The sequence below is a fragment of the Macaca thibetana genome, chromosome 1 (assembly GCF_024542745.1).
Source record: "Macaca thibetana thibetana isolate TM-01 chromosome 1, ASM2454274v1, whole genome shotgun sequence".
In the NCBI taxonomy this organism is placed as follows: domain Eukaryota; kingdom Metazoa; phylum Chordata; class Mammalia; order Primates; family Cercopithecidae; genus Macaca; species Macaca thibetana.
The window spans coordinates 52,175,523-52,202,831 of record NC_065578.1 but is presented as its reverse complement, the minus strand read 5'-3'; the positions used below and the strand labels follow the sequence as shown (position 1 = coordinate 52,202,831).

Genomic DNA, 27,309 nt, shown 5'->3' with positions numbered 1-27,309 from the left:
CAGCCTGGGTGACAGAGCGAGACTTGGTCTCAAATAAATAAATAAATAAATAAAATCTTTAAACCTATGACAGTGATTAAAAGCCATGATTTACTTTTCATATAAAGATTCCACAACTTCGAAAAGTTTAAAAGACCCTGCATGCCAAGGCATTCCAGGAAAACATGATCCATGTTAAATACATATGTGACTTCCTTTCCCAAGTGTAAAAAGTAGAGGTTCCTCTTCAAAGACTTTCCTCCCCATTTAATTAGGAATAGATAGTAACTTCTCTTAGAAGCAAAATATATTCAAAGACCTATGCTAACATTCTTAAATATCTGCTAGCCATGGTAAAGAAATCAATGTACTTTATGTTCTTAGTTCCCACTATTTAGCCTAAGTATTTGCCCTGGCATGCTTATACTGGTCCAAGCAAGCATTAGGTCATAACCTGTTCCTCTTCCTTATTTGAAGGTGTTTTTACGTTTCTTGGCATTCCACAAGTTACTTCCTCCTTCCTTTGTTCTCCTCTGCCTTTGCCTCTTTTAAAAAGTTCTAAGTTGCTAGCCAATCGAGACAATACAGAATGTGAGGTCCCGTTCCAGCCAATGGAACTGGACACAGCAGTAGGGTGGACACGTCAGGTTATAAATGATCCTGTCTCCTTTGTTTGGTGTACTCTCGTGGCAAAACTGCTGGCAAGTGTACCCTTTCTGCAGGAAGTAAAAGTGGCCTTGCTGAGTAAATTAAATTTATGTTCAAGTGCTATTTCTTTACAGCACCAAGGAACAAGCATTTCAAACACAAGTAACATGACCACCAAGGTAGACATGCTGGAGTAGTGTGATGGGAATATCTGAAGGTACAGGCTCCAGGAGTCTTCAGCAAAATCAGGAAAGTTAGGGATCTGCTTTTCAATAAATATATTCTGCATCCCTTTAACCCAGTATGTTTCCCTTCTAGAATTCTCTTGATATCTTGATATCTCAAAGAAATAAATCATATATATGCACAAATATTCATCTACAGTAACACCTACTATAGTATTTTAATAATACTGTATATATTCATAGTATTTTTATAATAACTAGAATTTAGAAAATATCATTACTACTTCTAAATAAGCTATAGTAGACCTTCAAGAGTAGAATATCATATAATCATATAAAATGATGTAGGGGTTCCCCCACACACCCCATCCCTTTGCCAAAAACAAAAAAAAATGTTGTTGGGGTTGGGGAAACAGAGAGATGTTAGTCAACTGGTACAAACTTTCAGTTATAAGATGAACAAGTTCTGTGGATCTAATGTACAGCATGGGTGGTAATTAATGTACTAATTAACTGGAGTGTGGTAATTATTACACAATATATACATAAATCATCTTATTTTATACCTTGAATATATTCAATCTTTATTTGACATTAAGTATTTTTTAAATGCTGTGAAGAGACTGGAACTTTTAAATATCCATTAAAAGGGGATTGGTAAAATAAATTAAAATACATTTATTCAATGAAACACTATGCTTTTTTTTTTTTTTTTGAGATAGAGTCTTGCTTTGTTGCCCAGGCTGGAGTGCAATCTCAGCTCACTGCAACCTCTGCCTCCTGGATTCAAGCGATTCTCGGGCTTCTCCCTCCTGAGTAGCTGGGACTACAGGTGCATTTTTTGTATTTTTAGTAGAGGAAGGGTTTCACCGTGTTCGCCAGATGATCTCGATCTCCTGACCTCGTGATCTGCCCGCCTCGGCCTCCCAAAGTGCTAGGATTATAGGCGTGAGCCACAATGCCTGGCCGTATTTTTAAAAAGACCAAAGAAGATCTTTACAGTATGATTTGGAATAGTCACCAAAAGAAAAATTACACTAGGTTGACACATAAGGGAAATATATAAATAGTGGTAATCCCCTTAAATCAGACTTTGAATTCTGAGGGATTTTTTCTTTTTTTTTTCAATGCAAATATAATTGAATGAATTCTGAGTTTTTGAGGGTTAAAATTGACAAATGTCTCTGTATTGTTTGTGTAGCTGCTGCTAGATTCAGGTAAAAAAAATTTAGAATACACAGTTTAATACATACCAAAAACATAGCCAACACATGCCTGGTCCACTGCTGAATAAGGGATCTGTGCATCAGCTAAAGCCTTCTGGCCTATAAAAACAAAAGGTTTTTATCAAAAAGTGCTTTAAGTATTTGTTTTAGGAGAGTAAAAATTAAGCTTAGAGTTTTCTCAAAGTAAACTACTCTATATAGTCTATGCTCAATTCAAATGACAAATCCTTCATCAAATCATCTCAGATCTCTAATTTCAAAAGTAATCATTTTTTCCTCTAAGCTACTGCATCACTTTTCCGTATCTCCTTTTTGGTACTTAACACTTTCTGTTATAACTTCACATCTATCTACATTAAATCTGAAGAGTCTTACAGCTCCTTAATGACACGGTCCTTGTCTTATTCATCCCTGTAGCTCCACTGCACATCTAGAGGGTAAAATGAGAAAGACTGTCATTACTGGGAGCAGACAGCACAAATGTGCTCATCTTACAAAGCCAAGATCAAGAGATGACTCTGTCTATGGAACAAGAAAGAGAGCTTAAGGATGCTATCAAAAGTGGCAGAAACAACTAGTGGATGAACTGAGAAAAATTATGTAAATAAATGAGAAAAATTATGTAAGTAAACTGGAAACAAGACAGTGAGGTTGAAAAAAAAGTGTGAGCTAAATCCTCATTTATGACAGTGAGAAAAAACAGACATCTAAAACTGACAAATCAAAAACTTGAGGAAGTATTTAGATAACCACCAGAAGAACTAAAGCAAAACAAGTTAAAAGAAGTTGTCCATGGGGGACAGTCCTGAGAATTACAAGCCACTCTTCCTTTTTTTTTTTTTTTTTTTTAAGGACAAGGTCTCTGTCTGTCACTGAAGTGCAGTGTTGTGATCCTAACTCACTGCAGTCTAACTCCTGGGCTTAAACGATCCTCCCACCTCGGCTTCCCAAAGTGAGGGGTAAAAGACATAAGTCACCACACCTGGCCCTGTATTCCTGTATTTTCTTTCTTTCTTTTTTGAGACAAAGTCTTGCTCTGTCGCCAGACTAGAGTACAAAGGCGCGATCTCGGCTCACTGCAACCTCCACCTCCCAGGTTCAAGTGATTCTCCTGCCTCAGCCTCCCAAGTAACTGGGATTACAGGCACCCACCACCATGCTACTTTTTGTATTTTTAGTAGAGAGGGGGTTTCGCTGTGTTGGCCAGGGTGGTCTCAAACTCCTGACCTCAAGTGATCCGCCTCCCTTGACCTCACAAGGTGCTGGAATTACAGGCGTGAGCCACCAAGCCCAGCCTCTTTTTTTTTTTAACCATATAAATGTATTTGAAAGATTTTTTTAATTCACAAACACACTAATTATAATAATCAATTATAATTTATAAAGTAATTGATTACAGAATTGGGTTAGTCAAACAATGAGTTATATTTTCCTGCTTAACGTATGGGCAAAAAATAAATGTCTTATAATAACGTTCACAAGACTATGTTGAGAAGAACATTCTCATATGTTGCCAATGAGACTCTAAGGGTGTAAATGCTGAAAATTAATTTGGCAAGAATCTTGGCTGACATGGTGGCTTACTGTACTTTGGGAGGCTGAAGTGGGAGGATCACTTGAGCCCAGGAGTTTGAGACCAGCCTGGGCAACATAGTGGGAACCCATCTCTACAAAAAATAAAAATTAGCCAGGTGTGGTAGCATACACCTGTGGTCCCAGGTACTTGGGAAGCTGAAGAGGGAGGATCACTTGAATCCTGGAGGTCAAGGCTACAGTGAGCCGTGATCTCACCACTGCACTCTAGCCTGGGCAACAGAGCCAGATGCTGTTTCAAACAAACAAAAAAAAGAGGCCAGGCATAGTGGCTCATTCCTGTAATCCTAGCACTTTGAGAGACCAAGGCAGGAGCATTCCTTGAGCCCAGGAGTTCAAGACCAACCTGGGCAACATGGGAAAACCCCGTCTCTACAAAAAAATACAAAAATTAAGGAGGCATGGTAGTGTGTGTCTGTGGTCCCAGCTACTTGGGAGGCTGAGGTAGAAGGATTGCTTGAGCCCAGGAGGTCAAGGCTGCTGTGAGCCATGATCACACTACTGCACTCCAGCCTAGGCAACAGAGGGAGACCATGTCTCAATTTAAAAAAAAGAAACTTAAAAATGATCATATTCACTATTCCTACGATTCTACTTCTAGGCTCTTTCCTCAAAAATAAACAGAGATTAGAACAAACATTTATTTAGCAAAATGTTAACTACAATTTTTCTAAAATATCAAAAACTTGGGAACCTAAATGTCCAACAAAAATAACAGCATATATATAAAATAATATATTATGCACAACTTAAACATTCTTTTCCAAACAATTTTTTTTTTTTTTTTTTTTGAGATAGACTCTCACTCTGTTGCCTAGGCTAGAGTATAGTGGTGCTAACTCAGCTCACTGCAAACTCCGCCTCCCGGGTTCACATCATTCTCCTGCCTCAGCCTCCCGAGTAGCTGGGACTACAGGTGCCCACCACCATGCCTGGCTAATTTTTTGTATTTTTAGTAGAGACGGAGTTTCACCGTGTTAGCCAGGATGGTCTCGAACTCTTGACCTCAGGTGATCTGCCCGCCTCAGCCTCCCAAAGTGCTGGGATTACAGGCATGAGCCACCATGCCTGGCCCTTTTCCAAACAATTTTAAGTAAAAGGGGAAATGCTCATGATAAAATCAATTTCAGAAATAAGGATACAAGCCGGGTGCGGTGGCGAGTGCCTGTAGTTCCAGCTGCTCAGGAGGACTGCCTGAGCCCAGGAGTTTGAGGTGGTATGCACTATGACTGGACCTGTGAATAGCCACTGCACTCTAGCCTGGGCAGCATAGTGAAATGTTGTCCTTAAAAATATATAAATATATAAATAAATAAATAGGATACAAAACTACAAATGTGATCCCATATAGCCATAGGGGGAAAATGCTAAAATAGAATAACACCAAGACACTAATAGTGATTAGGTCTGGGTCAAAATTTTGTTTTCTTTAGTACATAATTATTTGTTACAATAAAACACATGCATTGCTCTTATAATCAGTGGGAAAGAATGAGTTACAAAAAGGTATGTTTAGCTGGTACTCTGTACCTCCTTTAAATGATAACAGCAGGCCAGGCATGATGGCTCATGCCTGTAATCCTAGCACTTTGGGAGGCCGAGGCAGGTGGATCACCCAAGGTCAGGAGTTCAAAACCAGCCTGGACAACATGGCTAAACCCCATTTTTACTAAAAATACAAAAGTTAGCCAGGTGTGGTGGCAGGTGCCTGTAAATCCCAGCTACTCGGGAAGCTGAGGCAGGAGAATCACTTGAACCCAGCGGACAGAGGTTGCAGTGAGCTGTGACTAAGCCACTTCACTCTAGCCGGGGCCAAAGAGTGAAACTCCATCTCAAAAAAAAAAAAAAAAAAAATGCTAACAGCATGTTGTACCTTTCACAGTCTACTACTCACTGTCTCTCTAAACTTGCCTTATTTTCTCTACTAGATGGTAAGAACATTGAGATCAGTATATCACACCAATCTGAAACCTTCCCAGTGCCCAGGAGGCACTCACTATTTGCTGCACACTTTTTCCTAATGTCAGATTTTCTGTATAAGCTTTCAGATTAAAATAATTATTAAACAAAAATGTTAAAAGGATAAGAAAACAATGGAAGCACAGAAGTTAACTATCTGAAAATGTTTCAAGGAGTTCCATGGTTGCTATATCACTCAAGCACATGTCATGTGCATTTAGATGTAAAGGGGTCCCCAACCATTCTCTGAGGAAAAGGAGGATATAGGAATGTATAAAGAGTAGAAGTCCTTAAGTAATGGAAGTGACAGGACACAATTCTGCTGGTGTGCTCCCCTCCATTCTATGCATTTAGGAAATAACGGGAAAGAAAAGGGAGCAGAACCCCCTCCTATAAGCAGTCTGGAGAAGTGGGGTAAGACTTCTAAACCAATACCCCTGCCTCAACACCACAGTCTACAAATGAGTCCAGAGACAGCAAGTGCAAAAGCATCTACAGAATCTCAGGGATTTTTATCCCCAAGTTGTATTTGAATAAATGTTTGACGAAATGTGACTGATGTGGTCTGAAGGTGCTGTAGGTGAGATCTATGAGTGGAGTAATCCTTTGGCACTGCTCACTTCTTTACATAATTAGAATGGGGGAGTATTTTTAAGAGCAAAGCTAGGTTTTAAAAGTTTTAAGTTTTGTCCAGGTGCAGTGGCTCACACCTGTAATCCCACCATGGAAGGCCAAGGCAGGCGAATCACTCCAGCTCAGGAGTTCAAGACCAGCCTGGGAAACATGGTGAAACCCTGTCTCTACAATTTAATTTTAATAACTAAAAAAATAATAATAATAATAATAATAAATAGAAGTTTTAAGTTTTATCCCATATAAAAGTTCATTTATTAAAAGATATTTACTTTCCTAATGTTGCTTGCAAACACAGTATTAATAAGTAAGCTGAGTAAGTCAGACGGGCTTTTTTTTTTTTTTTTTTTTTTTTTTGAGAGACCTGGGCACTTAGTTGCCCAGGGTAGAGTACAGTGATGTGATCTCGGCTCACTGCAACCTCTGCCTCCCGGGTTCAAGCAATTCTCTTGCCTCAGCTTCCTAAGTAGATGAGACTGCAGGCACCCACCACCATGCCCAGCTCATTTTTGTATTTTTTAGTAGAAATGGGGTTTCACTATATGTTGGCCAGGCTGGTCTCGAACTCCTGACCTCAGGTGCTCTGCCCGCCTCGGTCTCCCAAAGTGTTGGGATTACAGGCATGAGTCACCATGCCTGGCCAGATTTCTTATTACTAGTCAATCCCCAAAGTTAATTTCAAACATCATAACTTTACCTCAATATTACCATTTTATAATCAAAATATTATATACACACTAAAGTAACTTCAAATTTTTTAATGAAATAAAAGAAATTGGTCAAAAAATATAGAGAAAACTGATCAAATTATCTCCCACTTAAGAGACAGGCAGAAGCTGTTTGGAGGCATCAGTTAAGAGGAGAACGTTTAACAACGCAGAAGATAAACATTAAGTGAATAGTGTCTGCCCTGAGAACCACTGCAATTAATCAAATCTCTTGAACCTTCGTTTTGGAGGACAGACATGCTCTGATTCCTTGTATAACATGTAAGTATTGAGTTGAATAATAAGAGTTGATGTTGAAGGAATGGTTAGAAAGAGAAAAAAGAAAACAAAAAAAAAGTTGAGGCAAAATCTAAATATATATGTACTGGATGCTTATGGTAATAAGCAGGAACATCTAAGGAATAAACACAGTAACTCCTTTTGGGTTGCCTGGCAACAAGGTAGCAGGAATTGAGTTGGGGACGCTCCCTAGGAAAAGGACTGTGCCTAACAACTTATGGGACGAAAGAGAAGGTCTCCAAGTGTTGACAGCAGGTATTTCCCAGAATTCTCCTAAACAACTGGCACCTAAGCTTAGAGTACTTGCCCCCAAACCAAAACATTTATTTAGGTGTTCCAGCAGCTGCTGCCCCTCTCTATCATCAGCACCACCTCTAGCTGGCAGAGTTCCACCCAAAGAAGGAGGGTAAGTAAGGAGGTCTCTATACCATGGCTAGTACAAAGCTGACTGCCCAAAATCAGCCAGTGGTAAAGCATCCAGGAAGCAACTGGTTATAAAAGCCACTCGTAAGCGTGTGCCCTCTACTGCAGTGGTGAAGAAGCCTCATCGTTACAGGCCTGGTACTGTGGCACTCGGTGAAATCAGACGTTATCAGAAGTCCACTAGGCTGATTCACACACCTCCCTTCCAGCATCTGGTGCAACAAATTGCTCAGGACTTAAAAACAGATTGGCACTTCCAGAGTGCAGCTATTGGTGCTTTGCAAAAGGTAAGTGAGGCCTATCTCGGCCTCTTTGAAGACACCAACCTGTGCACTAACCATGCCAAATGAGTAACAATTACACCAACAGACATCAAGCTAGCATACTATACATATGCAGAGAAGATGCTTAAGAACCCACTATGTCGGGAACCATTTCATTCTCAAAAACAAAAATATTCTTTCCTTCTTGTTAGTGGTAGTTCTCAACGTTAGATTTTTTTTTCCCATGGAGTCAAAAGGCATCTAAGTATATGATTGCAAGTGGAAAAATAGGGGACAGAAATCAAGTATTGGTAGTTTTTCCATTTTCATTTGTGTGTGAATTTGTACTATAACGGCAGGGATATAAAGAAGCCTGTTAGGCTGGGTGCAGTGGCTCACACCTGTAATCCCAGCACTTTGGGAGGCTGAGGCAGGTGGATCACCTGAGGTCAGGAGTTCGAGACCAGCCTGGCTAACATGGAGAAACCCTGTTTCTACTAAAAATACAAAAAAAATTAGCCAGGCGTAGTAGTGCGTGCCTGTAATCCCAGCTACTCGGGAGGCTGAGGCAAGAGAATCGCTTGAACCCGGGAGATGGAGGTTGCAGTGAACTGAGATCACGCCATTGCACTCCACCTTGGGCAACAAGAGCAAAACTCCATTTCAAATTTAAAAAAAAAAAAAAAAAAAAAAAAAAAGCCTGTTAAATTTTTCTGGCAATGCCAGCATTTAGATTTTTACAAAACAATTAAATTTCTTATTGATGGCAAAACAAATTATTTATATATATCATGTAAAGAAGCTCTCATGCTTGTCCCCTTTTTAAAAACAAAAGAGAGGTGGGGGAGAAGGAGAACAATGGATGCGGATCTCTCTGCTAGAACTCAGACCCACAGTGTAGCCAGATGCAGCCTGGTCGTGGCACGTCTCTAAAGAATGCCAAATGCTTAGAGAACCAGGACCCGTACACCTGTACATCTTTCTCCCTGTTGGTTCCACTCACACTAATATTCACCCGTCTTTTGCTCAAAAGTACTAATACTCATTAGAATAAACAATAACAAACTATAACACCTCCTTTAGTTGTGCAGTAACCTAGTGACAGAAAAAGAATTCTCTATGTTGGCTCAATGAAGTGAAGAAAACCACCATAATGGTATTTAATACATTTTGAATGTGATTATCCCTTTTCCAGGAAAGGAAGACACTAATTTTATTAGAACTCCTAAAGTTAACACCCACTAGAATGATGTTATCCCTTTTAATGACCCTACCTCTCTCTCCCACAGATCCCTTAACCACCTCAGCAAATATTTGGACAGCACATAAAATTGTAAGCCACTCTCTGCTCTGGCTATGTAGCTGCTAAGAATGCCCAAGCTCTTTTCCTTTGCAGTGAGTCACTAGGCATTTCTCTGCACAGGTTCTTCTCCCTTGACTGGGCTTCTTTTTGTGCTTGCAAGGCTGCCCCATCCATGAAATCAAGACAGATCACATAATAAACTATGAATGTTCAAAGATCTAAATGTTCTATGTTACCTGCTTCTCCTGCCAAGTCAGGGTAGTCTCTTGAATTCTCAGCTCCAGGCCTCACGAACTAGAGATACAGAAAGAGATAATAAATACAAACAAGTATAGTTACTTTTTTTTTTTTTTTTTTTTTGAGATGGAGTCTTGCTCTGTCACCCAGGCTGGAGTGCAGTGGCATGATCTCGGCTCACTACAACCTCCGCCTCCTGGGTTCAAGCCATTTTCCTGGTTCAGCCGCCCCAGTAGCTGGGATTACAGGTGCACACCACCATGCCCAGCTAATTTTTGTATCTTTAGTAGAGACAGGGTTTCACCATGTTGGCCAGGCTGGTCTCAAACTCCTGACCTCGTGATTCGCCCACCTCGGCCTCCCAAAGTGCTGGGATTACAGGCGTGAGTTACCACGCCCAGCCAAGTATAGTTATATTTTCTACACAATGAAAATCTATTCATTCACTACTCAAACAAAAAACACATTGAGCACTTCTTGTGTTCTTGGACTCTAATAATAAATAATACAAAATCCTTGCCCTCAGAGTGCTTCCTGTCTAACCTAAGACAGACAGTTACACTACAGTGTCAGAAGTACAGAATGTCTTGACAGAGACATCTACCCAGACTTGGAGGGAGGACAAGAAAGGCTTCCCAGAGAAACTGCCATTTAAATTAAGTCCTTATGGATGAGTAGCAGTTAGCACAGTGAAAGAGAAAGAAATTTTGGAGTAAAGGTCTAGAAGTGAGAGAATACAGCAGTTTTTTCTCTGTGGAAGAACTGTACATAATTTGGTACGACATAGGTTAAAGCACAAAGTAGAAAGTGTTAAGGATGGCTGGGTGTGGTGGTTCACGCCTGTAATCCCAGCACTTTGGGAGGCCGAAGCGGGCAGATCACTTGAAGTCAGGAGTTCAAGACCAGCCTGGCCAACATCGTGAAACCCTGTCTCTATTAAAAATACAAAAATTAGACAGGCATGGCGGTACACACCTGTGATCCCAGCTCCTCGGGAGGGGAGGCTGAGGCAGTAGAATCACTTGAAACAGGAGGCAGAGTTGCAGTGAGCCAAGAGAGCACCACTGTACTCCAGCCTGGATGACAGAACAAGACTCTGTCTCCAAAAAAAAAAAAAAAAAAGTAATATGAACACAAAAGTAACTTAGGTCCAAACAATGATAACAACTAATATTTATTGGGCACTTACTGTGGTATACATTGTGTTAAGCATTTCACATGTATTTACTCATTTAATCCTCACAATCATCCTAAAAGGTAGGTTCCATGCATTACAGATAAGAAAACTAGGACACAGAGAGATAAACAACTAACCCAGGGGCATAGAGCTAATAAGTAATAGAGTTGAAAGTTTAGTCTAGTTCTGGAACCAACTCACAAGGGACCCTTTATGCCCCGCAATGCCAGTCTGGGCTTTATCCTGAAGACAGTGTTTTTGTTTGTTTGTTTTTTGAGACAAGGTCTTGCTCTGTCACCCAGGCTGGAGTGCAGTGGTACGATCACAACTTACTGCAGCCTCAACCACCCTGACTCAAGCAATCCTCCCACCTTAGCTCCCCTTGCACCCACAGTAGCTGGGACTACAGGCACACACCACCACGCTAAGTTAATTTTTGTATTTTTTGTACAGATGGGGTTTGCCATGTTGCCCAGGTTGGTCTCAAACTCCTGGGCTCAAGTGATGCTCCTGCCTCAGCTTCCAAAGTGCTGCAATTACAGGTGTGAGCCACCATGCCCAGACAACAATGTTTTTTAAAATGAGACTGGAATAAAACAACAATTAGATACCACTATTTATTAAAACAGCAAAATTCCAAAACACTGACATCAAATGCTGACAAGGATATGGAGCATTAGGAAGTCTGGCAATTTCTTACAAAACTAAACATGTACAGGTTGGGCATGGTGGCACACATCTGTAATCTCACCACTTTGGGAAGCCGAGGTGGATGGATCATTTGAGGTCAGGTATTCGAGACCAGCCTGGTCAACATGGTGAAACCCTGTCTCTACTAAAAATACAAAAATTAGCTGGTCATGGTGGCCAGCACCTGTAATCTCAGCTATTCAGGAGGCTGAGGCAGGAAAACCCAGGAGGCAGAGGTTGCAGTGAGCCGAGATTGTGCCACTGCACTCCAGCCTGGGCAACAGAGCAAGACTCGGTTTCAATAAATAAATAAATGAAGCAACAATAAAGTACACACAATACACGTACAAATTAGCAATAGCACTCCTTGGCATTTACCCAAAGGAGCTGAAAAATTACATCCATATAAAAACCTACAAATGGACGTTTTTTGTTGTTGTTTTGTTTTGTTGAGATGGAGTCTCACTCTGTTGCCCAGGCTGGAGTACAGTGGTGTGATCATAGCTCACTGCAGCTTCAACTTCCCAGGCTCAAGCAATCCTCCCACCTCAGCCTCCTAAGTAACTGAGATCACAGGTGCTCATAATCATGCCTGGCTAATTTTTACATTTTTTTATAGAGATGGATCTCACTATGTTGCCCAGGCTGATCTCGAACTCCTGGGCTCAAGCAATCCTCCTGCCTCGGCCTCTCAAAGTGCTGAGATTACAGGCATGAGCCATTATGATAGAACCACACAGATGTTTATATTAGCTTTATTCATAACTGTCAAAACTTGGAGGCAATCAAGATGTTCTTCAGGAGGTAAATGGATAAACCATGGCACATCCAAACAATGGAATATTATTCAGTGCTAAACAGAAATGAGCTATCAAGCTATGAGAAAACATGGAGGAACCTTAAATAGATATCATATTAAGTGAAAGAAGCCAATCTTAAAAGACTACAAACTATGATTCCAAGTAAATGACACTCTGTAAAGGTAAAATTTATAGAGACAGTAAAAAGATCAGTGGTTGCCAGGAGCTGGTGGGAGAGAAGGATGAATATGTGTAACACAGAGGATTTTTAGGGCAGTGAAACTATTCTGTGTGATCCTATAATACTGGATACATGTCATTACACATTTGTCAAAATCCATAGATGCAAAATACCAAGAGTGAACCCTAAAGTAAATTATGGTCTCTGGGTGATAATGATGTGTTAATGTATGTTCATCATGACACAAAGGTATCACTCTGGATGTACCCTTGCTGATAGTGGGAGAGGCTATATATGGAGGAATGGGGGAAACACATGGGAAATCTCTGTACCTTGTACTCAATTTTGCTGTAAACCTAAAATTTCTCTTTTAAAATAGTCTAGTTTTAAAGAGAAAGAGACTGGGAATGATGAGACTTGCATTTTAGATCATCCTAGACACAATGTGGAGAAATGATGAAAGGAGTATGGCAGGAGGCAGTGAGACCAACTAGCATGATTCTGAAACAGGCCAAGTGAGGGCTAATACAGAAGCAAAAAAGATAGAAAGAGATAGACCTAAGAAATACAAGGGAAGTAAAATCTACTGAACTTGATGACTGATTAGGTAAGAGGTAGTGCCTTGCTGCTGAGTGATCATGCTAAAGCGAAACGACTTTGACTATTGTTTTGACTGCAAACCACAATAAAATACATTTTACAACCCAGTACACACATATATACATACCTAAGTGAAGCAAGACTTTCATGAAACAACGAGTGAGAGAGGCATAAGTCTCTCGTATTGACCCAAATTTACCTTTACAATTTTTAGTTTTTCCTTCCATCCACTCTCCTACGAGACTTAATAGTACAAAATGATTCTCTAGTTGAATGGGTATTTCTTCCTAATTCAGCCTCTAAAACTCTTTCAATATATTTTGATCAAATAGCCACTTTGATTGGGTTAGGACGTCAACGTATCACTAAAAAGAAGAAAATGACCATGCTAACTCCTTTACAACAGACAATCCAGTCAGCCACCCTGAACAACTTCTCTCCAGCGATCCAGGTCCGGCTCAACCTCTGCCTCCTCCTGATACTGATCCTTCTACCCTCTGTCACCCCACAGACTGTTAAAAACTATAAATATTGGGCCTATGTTCCTTTTCCTCCTCTTATTCGAGCCATGACATGGATGGACGCCCCTATCGAGGTCTATGTTAGTGATAGTATTTGGACACCTGGTTCTGTAGATGATCGTTGTCCCGCCCAACCTTCAGAAGAAGGAACCCCTTTCGATATCACTTTAGGTTTTAGGTATCCACCTTTGTGCCTGGGACCCACTAATGGATGTCTCTCATTAGATATTCAAACTTGGGCAGTCACACTACCATCTGGTCACTCTGTCCCTCCCTTAGGACACTTGGTATCAAGGCTCTCATTAAAACCTCTAAGGCAGATCAAAACAAGAATCACTGATTATATTCACATATCGCAATATAAGCCTTTAGGACCTGCGTGTCCTCTCAACTTGTCTTCACATGCTGACAAATTAATATGGAAGGATTGTATTAGTTCAGAAGGAATGGTGTTATTTAATTCTTCTCACTACACCACTGTTGATTGGGCTCCTAAAGGTCATATTACTAATGATTGCTCTCAGGGTCACAGAGATTGTCAACATTTTCTCTATGATATTACTTATCAAAAAAGTAGTGACAGCCCTCCCCTATTATATCGTAGATTAAACTCCTTTTTTCCTTTTAAGTGGAAAGGGGCAGGGGTTGCCCCTCCAAAGCCAAGGCTTGTTGTTCCCCACTTAGGAACTGAACATTCAGAATTATGGAGATTAACCATAGCTATGACTGGTATAAGAGTTTGGGCTGGAGAAAGTGTTATAAGTAAATCCACCTTGTCACCTCGAAAACTAAGACAACAGATTGATTTACACTACTATTTCTATACAGCCAAAAATATCACTATGGCAATCATCAAAAGGTCAATTCAAAGATGGGACAGTAAAGATTATGAGGACTTATACCCTCTCATTGCTAATGTTCCCCCACCACCTCTCGTACAACCTATTCCCCCCACTCCACATTCACAAAAACCAGTACCATCCCAAAACAAATATACTATCTATATGGAGTCCAACAAAACTATACCACTTAAAAGCTGTGTTAAACCACTATATATGTTATTAGTAGAAAAGATGCATATTAGTTCAAAAACCAACATAATTACCTGTGTTGTTACTTGTATACTTGTATTGACTCATCCTTTAAACAATATCATAGTATTTTAATAGTCAGAGCCAGAGAAGGTATTTGGCTCCCCGTAACCGTATTACATAGGCCTTGGGAATCTTCCCCTTCTATCCATGTTATTAACAATATTTTACAAAAAATTCTTTTTTTTTTTTTTTTTTTTTTTGAGACGGAGTCTCGCTCTGTCGCCCAGATTGGAGTGCAGTGGCCGGATCTCAGCTCACTGCAAGCTCCGCCTCCCGGGTTTACGCTATTCTCCTGCCTCAGCCTCCCGAGTAGCTGGGACTACAGGCGCCAGCGACCTCGCCCGGCTAGTTTTTTGTATTTTTTAGTAGAGACGGGGTTTCACCGTGTTAGCCAGGATGGTCTCGATCTCCTGACCTCGTGATCCGCCCGTCTCGGCCTCCCAAAGTGCTGGGATTACAGGCTTGAGCCACCGCGCCCGGCCTACAAAAAATTCTTAAAAGGAGTAAATGATTTATTTTTACATTAATTGCAGTAATAATGGGCTTGATTGTTGTTACTGCGACTGCTGCTACTGGTGGAGTTGCATTACATCACTCTATTCAAACTGTTCATTTTGTGGATAAATGGCAAAAAAAATTCTACTCGGATGTGGAATTCTCAGTCAGGTATTGATCAAAAATTGGCCAAATTAATGATCTAACACAAACTGTTACATGGATGGGAGATAGAATTATGAGTTTAGAACATAGATTACAGGCCGGGCGCGGTGGCTCAAGCCTGTAATCCCAGCACTTTGGGAGGCCGAGACGGGTGGATCACGAGGTCAGGAGATCGAGACCATCCTGGATAACACGGTGAAACCCCGTCTCTACTAAGAAATACAAAAAACTAGCCGGGCGAGGTGGCGGGCGCCTGTAGTCCCAGCTACTCGGGAGGCTGAGGCCGGAGAATGGCGTGAACCCGGGAGGCGGAGCTTGCAGTGAGCTGAGATCCGGCCACTGCACTCCAGCCTGGGCAACAGAGCAAGACTCCGTCTCAAAAAAAAAAAAAAAAAAAAAAAAAAAGAACATAGATTACAAATGCAATGTGATTGGAATACTTCTGATTTTTGTGTAACTCCATTTCAATATAATAAGTCTGTTCACAATTAGGAATCAGTAAAACGCCATTTACAAGGAAGAGAAGATAATTTAAGTTTAGACATAAGCAAGCTAAAAGAACAGATTTTAGAGGCCTCTCAAGCACACTTAACTGCTTTACCCGGTGCTGAAGTTTTAGACGCTATCCTTAAGGAGTTATCTGATCTCAACCCCATTCAATGAGTAAAATCTTTGGAAGGATCCACTGTCATTAATTTTGTTCTGTGTATAATTTGTGCTATTGGTTTATTGTTCATGTGTAAAATTAGAAAAAAATATTCTTCAATCCAATCGTAATCAGCACCAAGCTATGATTGCTATGGTTCATTTAAATCAGAGAAAAGGAGGAGATGTAGGGAGACCCCCTGAAACTATTGCTATGGAATAAAAGATGAAATGCTCCTGATTATTATGAACACAAAATGGCATGCAGGATTGTGTAAAGATAATGCCAGGCTGGACTGCCAGAATGAGCCATCAGTGCATGATGTGCTTCCCCCTGCAGAGAGCCTATGAACGGACGTGCAGTCAGGGAGGTTTTGCCTCACCAAGATTCCTATCCCAGAAAAGCAGATGTTCACAGCTCTGGGAATAGAATGCGACCCTTGTGGAGGGCCTATAAACAGACACATGGGGGGGCGCCTGTCCATATGGATAACATAGGGCTATAAACGCCCTCATCTTGCCACAGCTCTTCTAGGCCTCTTTAGGGTTAAGGCATACTCCCTTCTGAGAATTTCTGATCTAACTGGTTGTCTAGTTTCACGTCCTGTTACTATGGATTGTTTGTAACCAGCTCTTGCTGCAACTGTTACTGCTGATTAATAGCTTGCTAATCATAGGTAATGGAAAGACTGTGTTTCTGTTTTAAGGCTCTGTTAGAAATTACTGATGCACACACTATACTGTAAATTCTAATCTCTGTATACTGTACTTCTGCATACAGACATTATGTTAAAGAATTACTTCATCCCCATGTGACCATCTCACCTCATAATCAAATGATCCTAAATCCCTCACTAACCTACCCCCACCCTCACTAAACTTAATAATAAATGCTGGCATATCCAGTGCATTGTTGACACCACAGGACCAGAAGGCGGTGACCCCCCTGGACCCAGCTTTCACTATCTTGTATGTGTCTATTATTTTTCGACCTGCCAATCCACCTGGGAACAAAGAGAGAGCCCCACTGCATTGCGGGCTGTTGGCCAGATCCTGCAATAATGGACTTCATGGGCCTAGGTGAAGTCAGGCATTTCCTGCCCAAATGTTGCATTTCCCAAGACCACTCTGGCCTGCCATGCCCCCATCCTGTGCCTATAAAAACCCGAGACCCTAGCAGGCAAACACACAGGCGGCCAGACGTGGAGAGGAGCACATCAGTGGAAGAAGATGCAAGAGGCTGGTCATCGAAAGCACATCAAGAGGAGAATACTGGCAGAAGAGCACACCAACAGACACCGGCACACCGGCAGGCCATCTACCAGTGGGATGAGGCGGAGTTTGGCAGGGGCAGTCAGAGGAGAGCCCTGGCCACTAAGCAGCTGACTCCAGGGAAAAATCATCTCCCTTCTGGTTCCCCCATCTGCTGAGAGCTACTTCTATTCAATAAAACCTTGCACTCATTCTGCAAACCCATGTGTGATCCAATTCTTCTGGTACACCAAGGCAAGAAACCCCAGGATACAGAAATCCATCTGTTCTCGTGATAAGGGGGTCTAATTGAGCTGGTTAACACAAGCTGCCTATAGACTAAGAGAGTACCCTGTAGCACAGGCCCACTGGGGTTTCAGGAACTGTAAACATTCAGCCCTAGACACTGCTGTGGAGTCAGAGCCCCACAGCCTACCTGCCTATATGCTCCCCTAGAGGTTTGAACAGGGGGGCACTGAAGAAGTAAGCCACACACCCATAGCACACCCTGTGAGGTGGACAAGGGAACCTTTCCCATTTCAACAGTACTGTGCTAGACTCTTAACAAGCAATATCCATTAATGATTAAATTATCATCTGTATGGTGAAACTGCTCCACTTTCTAATTTCTTTCTTTTTTTTTTGTTTTGTTTTGTTTTGTTTGTTTTTGAGACAGAGTCTTGCTCTGTCATCCAGACTGGAGTACAGTGGCACAATCTCGGCTCACTGCAACCTCCATCTCCCAAGTTCAAGCAATTCTCCTGCCTCAGCCTCCCGAGTAGCTGGGATTACAGGTGCGCACCACGATGCCCAGCTATTTTTTTTTTGTATTTTTAGTAGAGATGGGGTTTCACCATGTTTGCTAGGCTGGTCTCGAACTCCTGACCTCAAATGATCCACCCACCTCAGCCTCTCAACGTGCTGGGATTAGAGGCATGAGCTACCGCATGTGGACTCCACTTTCTAATTTCTTACTGAAATCAAGGCAAGTTTTAAAAGGTTAGTCAAGCAAATAAACACATACAACATTATTCCTTCAAAATTAAAAGCAAATTTATGTGGAAACTACCAAATGTCCTTTAACAGTAGACTGGATAAACTTTGGTATATGACAAGGATCTTCTCCTTGAACAGACTCTAGCTAGATTCCTCTGAGCTCTCTTCTCTATTTGAACACATAGTTTCTAACAGCACAAGGCCACATCCCTAAAACAACCCTTGCCCAGCTTAAAGTGCTTGCCTGACAAAACTCTAGGCTGCCAAAACAATGTACTATTTGTTCCAGCCAACATCTGAGGATAGTCTCTGTCTCCCAGTCTCTGTGAGAGGACAGAATCCTAAATTAGGTAATTGCCAGTGAGGCAAAACAGCTGGCCTAGTCCATTTACACTCTTATTTTCTACTTCCCTGACTCTACTGAACCCTTGCTTGCTCTCTACCCCACTCCCTCATTTTTCCTTTAAACAAACACCCACTGACTTCTGCACAAATCAAAGTTGAGTTCAGTACCTGCTGAACTCTTTTCCCTATTGCAATACTTATTACTGATTCAAGTCAATCCTTACTACCTTAACGAGTGTCCAGCTTTATCTTTGATAATATTGTGTCCGGAATTTATTCCTTCCAGTGGGTTCTTGGTCTTGCTGACTTCAAGAATGAAGCCGCAGATCCTCGCGGTGAGTGTTACAGCTCTTAAAGATGGTGTATCCAGAGTTTCTTCCTTCAGATGTTCAGATGTGTCCGGAGTTTCTTCCTTCCAGTGGGTGCGTAGTCTTGCTGACTTCAGGAGTGAAGCTGCAGGCCTCTGCAGTGAGTGTTACAGCTCTTAAAGGTGGTGTGTCATGGAGTTGTTTGTTCCTCCCAGTGGGTTCGTGGTCTCGTTGACTTCAGGAATGAAGCTGCAGACCCTCACGACGAGTGTTAACAGCTCATAAAGGTAGTGCAGACCCAAAGAGTGAGCAGCAGCAAGATTTCTCATGAGGAGCAAAAGAACAAAGCTTCTACAGCATGTAAGAGGACCCCAGTGGGTTACCGCTGCTGGCTGGGGTGGTCAGCTTGTAGTTCCTTATTTGGCCCCACCCACATCCTGCTGATTGGTCCATTTTACAGAGAGCTGACTGGTTCATTTTACAGAGTGCTGATTGGTCCATTTTACAGAGTGCTGATTGGTGCGTTTACAATCCTTTAGTTAGACACAGAGAGCTGATTGGTGCGTTTTTACAGAGTGCTGATTGTTGCATATACAATCCTCTAGCTAGACAGAAAAGTTCTCCAAGTCCCCACTTGACCTAGGAAGTCTAGCTGGCTTCACCTCTCAATATATTCACACAATGGACTATGTTACATCAACAAAAATGAACAAATTATAATTATACATAAAATTATGGATGAATCTCACAAACATAATGTTGAACAAAAAAAGCCAGAATTAATCCAGCATATTAAAGGTCAGAAGTCAGAATAATGGTAACCCTTTGAAGGCAAGGGGTCAGTGGCTGGAAGAGGACACAAGAGGGCCTTCTGAGGTGCTAGTAATATTCTATTTATATTTTATTTTTTCATAAAAGAAATGCAAAAACAAAAAACAAAGACAAAAAGTACCACAAACTTTATAATAAAAACAGCAATCCTGTCTCACTACTCTGCACCCAGTAGTCTTTTTTTTTTTTTTTTTTTTTTTTTTTTGAGAGGGAGTCTCGCTTTGTCGCCCAGGCTGGAGTGCAGTGGCTGGATCTCAGCTCACTGCAAGTTCCGCCTCCCGGCTCCATGCCATTCTCCTGCCTCAACCTCTCGAGTAGCTGGGACTACAGCCGTCCGCCACCATGCCCAGCTAGTGTTTTGTATTTTTTTTTTTTTTTTTTTTTAGTAGAGACGGGGTTTCACCGTGTTAGCCAGGATGGTCTCGATCTCCTGACCTCGTGATCCACCCGTCTCGGCCTCCCAAAGTGCTGGGATTACAGGCTTGAGTCACTGCTCCCGGCCACCCAGTAGTCTTATTTGCTCCCAAAGCATCCACTTTCAATTCTTTCAGATATTTCTTGTTAGAAACTGACATGTTTCTAAATATTCTTATACTACTATTTCTTTCTTCATCAATTTAAGAAGTCATATCATAATCTCCTATGAAGACCAATGAGGATCAGGCCTTTTCTGCTACCCCACATATACATTAGTTTACATATCTCTTACCCTCCTTACATAGCAGAATCACAATTTGGTGTTAATTCTCAGTGTTTGCTTTATTAAATACATTTTTTTCAACTACTGGGCCAGTTGTCTACTTACGATTGCATTTCCTCACTGTACAATTTTTAGGATTTTTTTTTTCTGGAGTTAAATGCATATCCTAATAAATTGTTTTAAGGCAAAACCCTTGCTATCATCACCCAGATCAAGAAATAGAACTTTGTCTTCCACCCCAGAAACTCCTCCATGTACTCTGTCCCAATCTCAATCCCCACACTACCCCCAAAGTAATTACTATCCTGATTCTTACAGTAATTACTCTCTTGGAATATTTCATACTTTTATCACCCAAATATGCATCCAAAGACATTATAGTTTAGTATTGCCCATTTATAGAAAAGTCTTTTAATTCTCTTTTAATCTACAGGCTCCCCTCTACTACTTTCTTTTCCTTTCAAATGCAGTAGGACATGTCTGTTGAAGAACCCAAGCATTTGACCTACAGTTTCCCAGAGTCTGGATTTTGCAGACTGCCTACTCATGTAGTTGAATGTGTACTTCTGTTCTCTGTATTTCCTGTAAATTGGCAACTGGATCCAAAAGTTGATCATACATTCTATCCCTTTGACAAAACTACAGGTGGTAGTGTATTCTTTCATTAGGAAGCATATATCTGATTGTTTCTCTGTGTTGTTAGCAGTAGAAACTAGATCTAGCGATTCTCGAACTTCTTAGTTTCAGGACCCCTTTACACTCTTGAAGATTATTGAAAATGCCAAAGCGCTTTCGATTATTAAGGTTATATCTACTAATAGCTGTCATAATAGAACTTAAAACTAAAGACATTTTAAAAGATTTTCCAATTCATCAAAAACAATAAATCCATTACATGTTAACATAAATAATTTCTATGAAAAATAATTATATTTTCCAAAATAAAGTGGGAAGAATGGCATTGTTTTGCATTTCTGCAATTCTCTTTAATTCAGGAGACAGTTGAATTCTCATATCTGATTCTTCATTCGAATTTTAGCATTATGTTGTTTTAGTTGAAGTCTATGAAGTATACCATGTGACCTAACACAGATATGTAGTTGGAAAAGGGAAGAGTGTTGGAATTGTGGATATTCTTTTTTTTTTTTTTAAGATAGGGCCTCGCTCTGTCACCCAGGCTGCAGTACAGTGACATGAATGTAGCTCACTGCAGCCTCCAACTCCTAGGCTAGAGCAATCCTCCTGCCTCAGCCTCCTGGGTAGCTGGGACTACAGGCATACACTATTGCACCCAGCTGATTTTTTAATCTTTTGTAGAGACAGGGTCTTGCCACGTTGCACAGACTGGTCTCAAACTCCTGGGCTCAAGTGAGTCTTCCACCTCAGCCTCCCAGCTGCTGGGATTACAGACATGAGTCACTGGACCCAACTGAGTATGGACATTCCTTTTTTCTTCTTGAGAGAGGATGTTTCTTTTTTTTTTTTTTTTTTTTTTTTGACTGAGTCTAGCTAGCACTGTGGCTGAGGCTGAAGTGCTGTGACACAATCTCAGCTCAATACAACCTCCACCTCCTGGGTTCAAGTGATTCTCCTGCCTCAGCCTCTCAAGTAGCTGGGATTACAGGCGTCCACTACCACGCCTGGCTACTTTTTGTATTTTTAATAAAAATGGGGTTTCGGGGTTTTGCCATGTTGACCAGGCTGGTCTTGAATTTCTGACCTCAGGTAATCCACCCTCCTCGGCTTCTCAAAGTGCTAGGATTACACGCATGAGCCACCACGCCCGGCCAAGTAAAGGTTTCTTTTTTTCTTCTTTCTCCTTTTTTTTTTTTTTTTTTTTTTTTTTTGAGACAGAGTTTCTCTCTTGTTGCCCAGACTGGACTACAATGGCGCGATCTCGGATCACTGCAACCCCTGCCTCCCAGGTTCCTGTGATTCTCCTGCCTCAGCCTCCTGAGTAGCTGGGATTATAGGCACGCGCCACCACGCCTGGCTAATTTTTTGTATTTTTAGTAGAAACAGAGTTTTACCACATTAGCCAGGCTGGTCTCAAACTCCTAACCTCAGGTGATCCACCCACCTCGGCCTCTCAAAGTGCTGGGATTACAGGCGTGAGCCACTGCACCCAGGCCAAGGTTTCTTAAAGATTAGTTGGAATGTAGAATTTGAAATGGTATCAATGAACTTTTTATACTCTGTTATAATAAAATCATGTATTTGAATGTATAATAAAATCATGTATTTCAATGTATACATAAATGAGTGGATCATTATTTAAAGAATGCAGAACATCATCCATTGGTTTTCTGGAAAAACAGTGGCTTCAAGAGTTATATGGCCCTTTCAAATTTTGACTTTATATAATTCCAAAAACTCACCTTTGTTAGTATTACCCATCCCGTTTAAAAAATAATAATAAATTTTAAATAGTAGGAAGTTGTCAAGCAGATACAAGTTTTCTAAAATTCTAATTTTCACTTGAAAGCTCAAATTTTCTCATTAGAAGCAAACACTTTAGTTGTTTTCCTTGAAGTGACTGCTGACTTCATTCATTTTTGAGAAAATGTCTGTAAAATACTCAAGCATGAATTAACCATCACATGTGTGCCATTTGTTCTCTCAAGTAAAACGTGTTTCGTGAAAAAAGTAGTTGGTTTAGCTCACAATGCAAATCATCTCTTAAGGGTTGAGATTCAATAAAATTAACAAATGTTTTCTGCTTCATTGAGGTCTTAAGTGAAAATTAGTGCTTTTCTTTTTTCCTGTGAATGCATAAGTGCATAACAAATACAGTGACTACCAGTTTGGTGCCACTGCTTTGATTCATGCTAAGATGCCAACAGTGTTACCCACCATTGCTTTTGCACCATCAGTGTAAATGTCAACATACAATGAAAATCACAAATAATATCTTAGTATTGTTATGAATAGTCTTGATCTTTCAGGTCCCCTCAAATGGTCTCAGAGACTGCCCCCCAGGACTCCACAAACCATATTTTGAGAACCCCTGCTAGATCAATTCATTGGCAGCTGTCAAAAATGATGGTAATGTTCTGTCATTTCTTTTCCAGTTATTACTTAAATACATTTGATAGAAGACACTACTCCTCATCTACTATTTAATTATCCAATGATACAGTTCATACGGGAAAAACAACAAAAAATTTTCAAGACCATGAGTAGGTTCCCTATTATCCTCCAAAGACTATAATTAGTTTTTTAAAATATTATCACAAACTCATGTTTAAACATACTTGATGGGTTTGATTTTTTTCTTAATTTGTGATTTTTTCTTTTTTTAGTAGAGACAAGGTTTCGCCATATTGCCCAGGCTGGTCTCAAACTCCTGGGCTTAATTAAGCGATCCACCCGCCTCGGCCTCCCAAAGTGCTAGGATTACAGGCATGAGCCACTGTGCCCAGCTTGCTGGGTTTTAATCAACTGCAATTACTATCTTTTTTAAAGCTCAAATTTTCTCAACTTTGGTAAGTGAGAACTTCAGGTTGGCTCCTGAATCTTTTCAGCATCACTCAAATAGGCTTTGAAAACTTCTTTGCAATTAGGAGTGACAAAATATTCTAGACTTACGTTGTACATTTCCTGCCCCATGTGGAATCAGCAATTTCTGCAACCAGCCATTTCTTCTAGTAGAAAAAGACATTTTAAGACCACAATGGTATGGAGGTCACAGATTTGGTCATTATTTCTAAGCTTCTTCAGTGGACAGAGCCAGAAAAATATTTAAAGATGAAATGCTAATTAAAGTTTATATTAATATTTAAAGATGAAAAACTAAAGTTAACACTAGTACTTTTTCAGAATTATAGAATTTTTTTACCTATTCCCTTCTGCTTAATATCTGTATCTCTTTTCTTCAGAAATTCAGAATTATAGAATTTTCTACCTACTCCCTTCTGTATTACATCTGTATCTCTTTTCTTCTCCACCAAGAATCTTAATTCTCAAGCACCAGGGGATGAAGCAGAATTATATTTATTTATGTATTTTAAACTATGTTACACAAATAATAATATCATAACAATACTAATGCTAATGCTCAGTAACATAATTACTGATTTTAATTTGCATAACTCATGTATTTCATTTCATTTGCTTTTTATGTGCCTAACTCCAACTCTAATATACTCATCTCTAAAATCTCTCTTAAAACACGGTCAAAATGTTTTTTTCTAGAGACCTCCCTCCTGGAACCATCCAGAACATATTCCAAACTGAGTCATTGCACAGATGCCATCCTGGGGCTTTTCTCACTATTCTATGTTACCCTGTTTCCAGGATCCAGTATCTTCTTCCTTGGATTACTCCATTTTGGTGGACACATTCATTCTCTAATTAGCTTTGTGAGTAGGGACGTGTAAAAAGTAAATTTTTTAGTGCTTACATTAAAAACTTTTTTTTCTACCCTCAAATTTGGATTATTTATTATGGAATAGAATACTAGGATAAAAAATTTTACTTAAGAATTTTGAAGGCCGGGCGCGGTGGCTCAAGCCTGTAATCCCAGCACTTTGGGAGGCCGAGGCGGGCGGATCACAAGGTCAAGAGATCGAGACCACAGTGAAACCCCGTCTCTACTAAAAATACAAAAAATTAGCCGGGCGCGGTGGCGGGCGCCTGTAGTCCCAGCTACTCAGGAGGCTGAGGCAGGAGAATGGCGTGAACCCAGGAGGCGGAGCTTGCAGTGAGCCGAGATCGCGCCACTGCACTCCAGCCTGGGCAACAGCGTGACACTCCGTCTCAAAAAAAAAAAAAAAAAAAAAAAAAAAAAAAAAAAAAAGAATTTTGAAAGCATTATCCTGTCATTTGTAGCTTCCAAGGTTTCTGTTGAGAAATCTAATGCTATGGTGCTGATATTTCATGATAATGTGCCTTGATACGAGTTTTCTTTTTATTCATTGGATTGACTCTTCAAACTGAAAAATTCAGTTTGGAAACTTCTCCATATTTCTCTGATAATTTCCTACTTTCTATGTTCTCAGTTCTTTTTCTAGAACTCATTAACTAGACATTAGATCTTTTTTATTAATCATTTAATTTTATTTTCTCTCCTAATACCCATTTCTTTGTTCTTGCTCCATTTTCCAGATTTCCTTTACGTTATCTTCTATTGAATATTTTGTTTTGGTCAAAATATGTTTAATTTCCTAAGATCTCTTTCCTATATCTTTTTTTTTTAATAGCATTCAGTTCTTTTTTCAGCGATGTAATATTTTCACTTATCTCCCTGAAGTTGTTACAGTTTAGGTTTTCTTTTGTTCCCTAATTGTCTTCTGATCCCTCCTCCAAATTTTTTCCTTAGTATTTTGTTGTTTTTGAGTGGGGGGTTGACCATTGTCTTGTTGGAAATTTTCCTTGAATGTCTGGTGATCCTTGGCTATTTGTTCATAATTAAAACAATTAAACACCTGAAGGAAGCTCTCTGCATGAATGAAGTTTATCAACTGCTAATCTTCACCACAAGATGATGGAGTAGCAAGCTGGCTTCTCTCTGGAGCCATTTCAAATAATTTTCCAAATCTCTGCCAGCAAAGTAGTACATGTATGACTACCAGTGTTGCTTCTCACAGCTGGGAAGTACTACCCTTTAGCATGCAGAATTCAATTTAATTCCCTTTTTTTCAACTTGGGCCTAACAGCTCAGATGATTCTAGAGCCTCTGCATCTGTTCAGTTTTCCCAGAGAAAAAGTCTCCAATACTCTGCTAAGAAAAGGTAAAGTCACCTGGTGGTAAAAGAGATTGGGACCTAACTGTTCCTTAGAATAGTCTTTTTCTTCTTTCCCACCCTACCTGGCACCTAGTATATCCAAGTTTTGGGCCTTCTGGAGTTCTGCTGGGAGACTCAACCAGTATAACCCCTCTTCAGGAACTTAGGTAGTGGTCCCCCTGCTCTGAGTCAGTGACCACTTCTCCACCAACTTAAAATCTTCCAAAAATTTTCTGATATCTCTCAGCATTGTTTCCTCTCCTACTCACTTTGCCCTTGTGGATTAACATCATTTTCTTTCCTTATTGTTGCTTTAGTGGGATATGGAAAGCACCAACAGAGATAAATTCATGTTCTCAATCTGCCATGTTTAAACAAATATCTCAAATAATCTTATTTAAATTACTTGTTTATTCTTTTCTCCTCCAGATTAGACATTCCTTTAAAACAGGAACTTTGTTTTTCTCATTTTTGCATCTCTAGCATATAACCCATAGAATATTTACTGAATATATGTCTCAATGATAAATTATAACAGTAATATACGGTAGATTTCAAGTATACCGTATATTGGAATTTCAAGTATACCGTATATGGAAAGATTTCAAGTAAGGCAGTTCCAAAACTTAAAAGCTGCACCAAAATAAATTACTTAGTCCCTCTGAGCCTTAGAGTCAGATAATTGAATGGATATATAAAAATCCATTACATGCTGAAAATTAAATAAAATAACGTAATATTTTTCAAACTGAAATTTGTACTTATTAGATTATGACCAAATCAATTTAGTAGGTTGTGAGCAGCACTTTTTTTTTTTTTTTTTTTGAGACAGAGTCTCACTCCCATTACCCTGGCTGGAGTGTGGTGGCTCAAACAGGGCTCACTGCAGCCTCGACTTCCCAGGCTCAGGTGATCCTCCCACCTAAGCCTCCCGAGTGGTTGGGACTACAGATGTGTGCCACTAAGCCCACCTAATTTTTTGCATTTTTAGTAGAGATGGGGTTTTGCCAATAGTGCCCAGGCTGTTCTCAAATCCTGGGCTCAAGAGATACACCCGCCTTGCCCTCCTAAAGTGCTGAGATTTCAGGCATGAGCTACCACATCCAGCCAAGCAAATTTTTTTTTTTTTTTTAAGATATACCTTAGGGATACCAAGAGTTCATCACATGCAATAAGTGTTGCTTTAACAAATTGTTTCAGTTGTTATAAATAAGTTTTGTATGTGTTTACTGGATTGTGATGTAAGATGTTATTTCATGAAATTACCATACATAAAAGTACTAAAAAACTGAAGTGCTAAATTATATGTTCTGACTATAAGGGCACTA

The 27,309-nt window shown here is 40.2% G+C and overlaps 1 protein-coding gene across 3 annotated transcripts in view; it reads right to left on the bottom strand.

Annotated features, from left to right (window-relative positions):
- The window catches only part of SCP2 (sterol carrier protein 2), a 124,115-nt gene that overhangs the window by 93,452 nt on the left and 3,354 nt on the right, over nt 1–27,309 (bottom strand). For all 3 annotated transcript variants that reach the window (XM_050803132.1, XM_050803137.1, XM_050803140.1), the window contains exons 2-3: nt 9,456–9,513; nt 2,066–2,137 (exon numbers count right to left, since the gene is read on the bottom strand). In XM_050803132.1, coding sequence (XP_050659089.1) covers nt 2,066–2,137; nt 9,456–9,513 — 130 coding nt within the window. The remainder of the gene's footprint in view (nt 1–2,065; nt 2,138–9,455; nt 9,514–27,309) is intronic.